Source organism: Amborella trichopoda, chromosome 2 (assembly GCF_054954075.1).
Source record: "Amborella trichopoda isolate Santa Cruz 75 chromosome 2, AtrichopodaSantaCruz75HAP2 v2.0, whole genome shotgun sequence".
NCBI lineage: Eukaryota > Viridiplantae > Streptophyta > Magnoliopsida > Amborellales > Amborellaceae > Amborella > Amborella trichopoda.
The window spans coordinates 63934527-63941937 of record NC_142337.1 but is presented as its reverse complement, the minus strand read 5'-3'; the positions used below and the strand labels follow the sequence as shown (position 1 = coordinate 63941937).

General features: G+C 36.9%; 1 protein-coding gene across 1 annotated transcript; it reads left to right on the top strand.

The window, feature by feature from the left end:
* The first annotated feature begins 776 nt into the window (after window positions 1-776).
* LOC18445361 (UDP-glucuronic acid decarboxylase 2) lies at window positions 777-6836 on the top strand. The gene is made up of 7 exons (XM_088859438.1): window positions 777-1607; window positions 3390-3536; window positions 4223-4302; window positions 5075-5158; window positions 5432-5506; window positions 6199-6291; window positions 6393-6836. The coding sequence occupies exons 1-7, from the start codon at window positions 1004-1006 to the stop codon at window positions 6651-6653; spliced, it is 1344 nt and encodes a 447-aa protein (XP_088715564.1). The 5' UTR covers window positions 777-1003; the 3' UTR covers window positions 6654-6836.
* The last annotated feature ends 575 nt before the right edge of the window (window positions 6837-7411 follow it).

The window sequence follows — 7411 nt, the reverse complement described above, 5'->3', positions numbered from 1 at the left end:
CATTTTAAAGAAAAAAATAACTTTTCCAAAGGGCCGAAATTTGATTTTAAGCTTAAATCAAGCTCCTAATAATTTATTTTCAATAAATCTTAGAAAGAAAAATCTAAAACTAGTAGAGTCAAACAATACCAATTAGAGGTATTGTGGGCCTGGGCAAATAGCTAGAATATTTGGCCATATACAAAGATTTTAAGTCTAAAAAATAATGCATTTTACGACATATTATCTACACCGTCCATTTTAAAGATTTTCATATATTTATAAATATACTTGATTTTAACCATGTTTGAAATTTAAAATTCTATACTTAGATATAAAAATAGATTTTGAGATAATCTCAATAACATTTTACATCAAAATTATATACCATGATAAATTTTGAAGGTGCACCTTACCTCTACAGGCACGGATGCATCGGTGTGCCAACTGCAACGACAAAATAAATGTAGCCATATAATTTCACGTTTAATTATGGAGTTTAATTGTGACCACTTTATATAAAAAATAAATGAATTCGAAAATAATGGTGTGATTTGGATGGAAGTTAAGGGTAATTCAGTAATTTATGAGCAGTTCAATTCCTCGTTTTCCCGGTGTAAGAGTTTCAGTTCAGCTGGGTGTCGTCCTTTCCCACTCAAACTGCGCAGCAAAACCAGCAAAAAGTGGAGAGAGAAAATTTAAAAAAGAAAACAAATGGAAAATTGTAGAGAGAGAAAAGTCACATTACATACGAGCAGTGAGAAAGAGAGAGAGTCAGAGTATATAAATAGAGGGAAGAAGTTGGCAGAAGTTGCAGAGCAAAAATAGGATCTTCTCTCTGTTGGGGTCTCTGCAAATGCTTCTACCTGATTGCCACTCTCTCTCCTGAGCTAGGAGATCCCCCTTTCTCTCTAGAAATCAGAGAAAAAACTCCATTAATTCCCCTCTTCTTCACAGAACAGAGCAAGCCCTTTTCTTTCTCTGGCTTGAAACAATTGAGGAACCCATCAATTGACGCTCTGCTATGGCTTCTGAACTGATCTACAGAGGCCATGACGAACCCCTACACCCCAACTCCTCTGTGTATTCTCCGAAACCCACAAAGCCATGGTCTCTATTTCGCTACCTTCTCAAAGAACAACGTTTGATCTTTGGCTTTGTAGGTTTCGCCATAGCCTCTCTCTTCTTTACTCTGAAACCCATTTCAGGAACACCTTCAGTCCCCTCTGATTCTAGTGTTTTTGTTATGCCCGAACCCCATAGAGAGCTCTTACCAACTGGTTTCATGTTTCAGGATAAGGGTTTTAATGGTGAGTTTAGGTTGGGTTCAGGGAAAGTGCCTCTGGGTTTGAAGAGAAAGGGTTTGAGAGTCGTGGTTACAGGTGGTGGCGGCTTTGTAGGAAGCCATTTGGTCGATCGACTAATGGCAAGAGGTGACTCTGTTATTGTTGTTGATAACTTTTTCACTGGGAGGAAAGAGAATTTGATGCACCATTTTGGCAACCCTCGATTCGAGCTCATAAGGCACGATGTGGTGGAGCCGATCTTGTTAGAGGTTGATCAGATCTATCATCTTGCATGCCCTGCTTCTCCGGTTCATTACAAGTTCAATCCAGTCAAGACTATCATATCCTTTCTTAACTGTTCATTTTTGCCTCTGTTCATTTACTTTACGCTGTTTTGATTAGATGGAATTTGATTCTGCATGCGAATTTTGAATTGGGTTTTTTTTGTTTTCTGCTTTTCCTTTCGGTTTTTTTGTTATTTTTCTGAATTGGGGGTGAACTTGCATGTTTACAGGAACTGGGTTTTTGTTTACTTGCTGCTAATGATTTTAATTGCGTTTTCAGGCTTTTATTTTTTTGTCTACTATTAGTTTTTAGTCAGAGTTGCAGTTTCTTGTTTTGTTTGTATATTTGAGCCGATCTATAGGTGTGCAATTGTGCATGTTTCTTGTAATTCTAGAGCTGAGCTGATTTTCCCTTTTGGTATTTTTTTGGGGTAAATTGCTTTTCAATGTGTTTTTTGGTATTTTTTATTTTTTTTATTCCGTTCCTGCTATTTATTTGGTTGGTTTTATATTTCGCAACTCTTCAATTTTTCGAAATTGAAGCTTGAAATGTACAGAAGTTTTAGCTTTTAAAGCACTGAACATAAATAGTACACTGTGTTTTCATTTGCTCTTATTTAAGAGAAATGTGTTGAAGTTTTAACTTTTACAGGACTGAACGTAATTGTATTGAATGTACTATGGGTACCCTTCGCTGCATTGGTTTCATTTCGTCAATTCAATTGAATTTTATTGCTTCCCCACCAGTTTTTTTATGATGGTTTTTTGTTATTCTGAATTTAATTCTTCTTATTTGATCATATTTTGGTAAATGCGGAAGCCTGTTCTGATTATTGTTCGTTTTTTTTTTGGGGGTATAAACCATTATTAAATTAGGTTGATCTGAGATTCTTTTTCCCCTTTAATTTCTTTAAATGCGCTTTTTTAAGAGTCAGCTTGAATCCCTCTGTTTCTTAAATATCTTTTGGTGGGTTGATGGGGATTTTCTTTAATTTATTTGTAAAAGTTTCTCTGCATTTCTTCTTCCTTTTCCACATGTTCATGTTCCATAACGTCTTTTTCTCTGATCTTGGGCTTGAATTTTGTTCTGTATGATTCCCAATTTGTTAATTTTCCTTGGTTTTGTTGAATATTTTTCTGTGAATTATGGTTTCCTTAATTGGGTTGAATGAATCCCTCCCTGTTTTCTCTATTCTGCTTCATTTCATCTATTTAGGTAGGTAATTGGATTCCATTTTATTTGGGGAAGTCGTTTGGTAGATTGAGTTTTCCTCTATTTGTTTCATGATTTCATCTTAACCATTGGTTTCCTTAACCATTTGCGTTTTTTTTTAAAAAAAAAAATAATTTTATTTCTTTGTTGGTTTTGATTTTTCGAAGTTGTAGAAGTTTATAATGCAACTTGAATTTTCATCTGTAGCCATGATTACTTATTGATATTTCTTGAGATTGCTCTCCATTTGGTACGAAAACTTCTAATTAACTTGTTTAGTGGTTGAAAAACCTCATTTGTAAAGATTGATTGAGTAAGAATCATCTGGGATAATTTCCTTTATATTTGTTCACTAGGTTTACCCCTATTGGTATCTGTTAGTTCTATAATATACATGTGCATGTGTGTGCGCTCTGATACTTTTTGAAATTCTGGGATGTATGATCAGAGATTTGTTTATTTTTTATGAGTTTTGAACTGATTTTTGTTAAATCTCTCTCCCTTCCTCCTTCTCTATCTTTTCATGTGTGGAGTCATTTTAAATGGGTCTTCCTTGTTTCGCTTTCGCTGGATGCTTGTTGTGTTTCCTTAATTCTTGGAGGCTCTGGTGACTTGCATCTGTGCACAAGACAAATGTGGTTGGGACATTGAACATGTTGGGCCTTGCCAAGAGGGTTGGAGCTCGCTTCCTACTCACCAGCACCAGTGAAGTCTATGGTGATCCCCTGCAACACCCCCAAGTCGAGACATATTGGGGCAATGTTAATCCTATAGGTACTCTCTCTCTCTCTCTCTCTCTCTCTTGTTTATACCATTGTTGCTACTTGGTAAGCAAATATTTCTCCTAGTTTACAGTTACACCCCTTATAATATACAGACAGGAAAAATGGGGTGCAGTTGGTTGATTGGCTTTAACCATTACCAGAACTAGAGACAACCATGATAACCATTTTCATCCTTAAAATACGGCATCTTTGATATCAATACTATCATGTTTCTTTGCTTTTAGACTCGTTTTATTATTTCTGGTGGTTAATCTCCCTTCATGTAAACTTTTCCTTAATTTTTCACATTTGCTCATTCTTGCTATCCTCTTGGGCAAAGCTTGTGTTTAGAATTAGAATAAAAATGAACTCCCATGCAATTCTGCTCAAACATAGTGAGGAACTGCCATTTCTTCATGGCCATTTTTGTACAATTGAGAAAGGTGAAGAATTAGCATGCCTAGCTATTTTGGAATTAGGTTAGTAAAAATTCTCCTCGGTTAAGGTGAATTGGGTAGGGATTTGGGTGCGAGATTTTATGAATTTTGTTTTCTAATCTTTGTTTTGTTGTTGTTTGAAATGGTTGTTTGCTTTTCAGCACATGAAATGGAATTTTTGTTTCTACTAATCTCAATTGGTTGTATTATTTATTGTTTGTCACATTGCTTGTTCTCATGGATAAACTTTACTTTGCAGGTGTTAGGAGTTGCTATGATGAGGGAAAACGGACTGCAGAGACACTAACCATGGATTACCACAGAGGTGCTGGTGTTGAGGTAGGAGAAATTGCTTCATAGAGAGAGAGAGAGAGATTATGGTGTCCGGGTGAGAGAAACTCCTCTCTTTGACACTAGACACACTCATGGATAGATAACACTGAAAAATCCCAACCTCACATGGATATTAGATAACTTCTCAAATGATTTGTTGAAGTGATGTAATTTTGCCTTCCATTCTCCCTATTTTTCCGACATGACCTCTTTATACCAATAAAGAGAGGGCCTTTTAATGTTTTTCTACGTGGATATCATCCTCCAGTGTCATAGATTAGAAAGGTATTCTACAAATCAGTACTTTGGTGCTTCTTTGGCAGCCAAATGGTCATGTTTGAAAACAGTTTTTGAAATTACAGGAGCATTTTGCTAATCTTTTTAAGGTTGCTAACTTGCTATGGATGACTTATTGTGAAAGCAAAGGTGAAGTTGAATTTGTTGCTCCATATTTTAGTTATCCTCAACAAACCCCCAGCTCTTCATAATTCTCTGCATGCTTTATCTTTCTACGTTATATGGGCATGAATTGGACTCAAGGGTGGGTTTATTTCCTGATTCTGCGAACCTGGGTGTCTTATTTTTTTTTCTCTGAAACTTCAATTTATTGGAATTCAGCTTGATTGATCCAAAATTTGAAAACATTTTCTTTTTTGTGTTTCCATAGAAGTTATGGTTATAGTGGTTCCGTGGTTGTTTCTTCCTTTATTTTTGGGTGGAAATTTAATGGGTTTCAGATATACTTACTAATCAATTTTAGTAAACTTTGGAATTGCAGGTGAGGATTGCTCGGATATTCAACACATATGGGCCACGTATGGGTATTGATGATGGCCGAGTTGTGAGCAATTTCGTTGCTCAGGTGATCAATTAAATGGTTTTTCTGGACTTTCTTTTTGGCTCCATTATTGAGCAAAATAATCCCCAGATGCCTTCATATATGTGTACTGGACTATCAAATTTGATGGGCCAGATTTGTATGAAGGCCTACTTATGATGGCATAGTTGCATCTGGTTCAACCTTCTTTTCCTTTGACTAGGAAGCACGTGAATGTTCAATTTTCAAGCAAATGGATTGTCTCCATTCAATCGAAAACTAATATTTGAAACCGGACAATTTCTTTTGTTTTCATAGGCTCTGCGAAAGGAACCGATGACTGTGTATGGAGATGGGAAGCAAACCAGGAGTTTCCAATATGTTTCCGATCTGGTATTATTCTATCACATTAGTATCATTGTTACAAGCAAAATACTTAGGATCGATATTTCATGTTAACTAATCATATTTCGTTTTTTTGATTCACGAACTAAGCAATATCTTGCGAGCTCCTTTTGCTGCTCTAATTGGATGCCTTACTGATGTCAAAACCCATGTGCAGTTGTAATGTGTATGCACATCTTAGCGTTTATATGATTGTTATTTATAAAATCATGGTTAGAAAACTTGAAACTTGGACTCAGCTCAATGGGCAAAGAAGTTCCAATCTCCTTACCAGCTTTGCTATGCAAGTTCTGGCTCAGTACATTTTCACCATTGCTTTTCCTGTTGTTATTGCTTACTAGTAACCAGTGTTTTAGAACCAGGAATCAGGTTATGGTTCAGCCTTTGGTGTACTGATCCAGATCGGCCGAATCCGGTGATCTGGATCAGCAGAATCAAAGAAAGATGTGATTAAAAAAAATGACAGCATATAAATCAGGCGATTCTAGGAGCCATAGACCAGGATTGCCCGCCCACCGATGCCAGAATAAACCTGGTGATTCCAGTTCAACTGGTGTTTCTTAAGGCATTGCTATTAACAGTCAAGCCAACATAATTGACTTTTAAGCATTTGAGCATTAGAACCATGTTACAGTTATGGCCATTTTATTGTTATTTAGTTGTTTGTATGGTGATTGTAGGTTGAGGGTCTGATGAGACTCATGGAAGGGGAGCATGTTGGGCCATTCAATCTCGGCAACCCTGGGGAGTTCACGATGCTGGAACTCGCACAGGTCTCTCGCCTTCTAGTTCATTGTGTTAGAACTTGCATATATCTCTCTAAAGCCTTGAGAATTATTGTTTTGAGAAACTGAGTTTTTTGGATTAATTGCAGGTGGTACAAGAGACAATCGACCCAAATGCAAGGATCGATTTCCGGCCAAACACAGAGGATGATCCACACAAGAGGAAGCCTGACATTGGCAAGGCAAAGGAGCTTTTGGGTTGGGAGCCAAAGGTGGCCCTACGCCAAGGTCTCCCTCTCATGGTCTCTGACTTCAGGACTCGCATTTTTGGCGACCACGCCGATGGCTTTGGGGCTGCTAACTCTGGCAATCCTTCCCGCGTTGCGTCTTCCAAGTCGGCCAAGGCTTGATGTTTCTTTCTCCCTCTACATTTGTTTCACTCCCTCTCTCACTATATATGAGGCATGCCTTGGGGAGGTTGCTTCCCATGTCTGCTTTGAATCCTCTTGGGGTTCTTGTTTCCTTTTTGGTTTGTCTTAGTTTATGTTCAATGACCTCCATATATCCTTCAGTTCAAATTTTTTTGTCCAAAAGATTTGGTGTGGCTGATTTTTTGGAAAAATATCATTCGAGGGGTCAAAACCCCTTGCAAAATTATTAGGGGCATCAAAACATTACAATCAATATTGGAGGTTTACTTTTTAATTTCATTTCATTCAGGTACTTAAATTTCGCTGTTTAGGATTAGAATGGCATTTCAGTAATTAAGGGCTCAAAATTGAGCTGGTTTAGAATTAGGGCCCTAAATAAGCCATGGCATTTCGGTAATTAATGGCTCAAAACTTGTATAACATTCGAGGATTTACTTGTTTTGTCATTTAACTGTGGCGCTTCTTCCAAAAATGTCTTGAGGAACTCTCAAGTTGCCTTTTTAGGTTTAGGAACTCTCTAAGCAAGGGTATTATCGTGATTATTGAAAATATTATAATTCTAACCGAAGGTATGGCCTTTGCCAGAGCATAATTGTTTTTTTAGGTTGAGGAACTCTCTAAGCAAGGGTATTATCGTGATTATTAAAAGTGCTCTAATTCTAATTAAAGGTATGATGGAGCAGAATTGTTGAATGTGATTTATGTAGCATATCTCAAATAGTTGGATAAAGTTATGA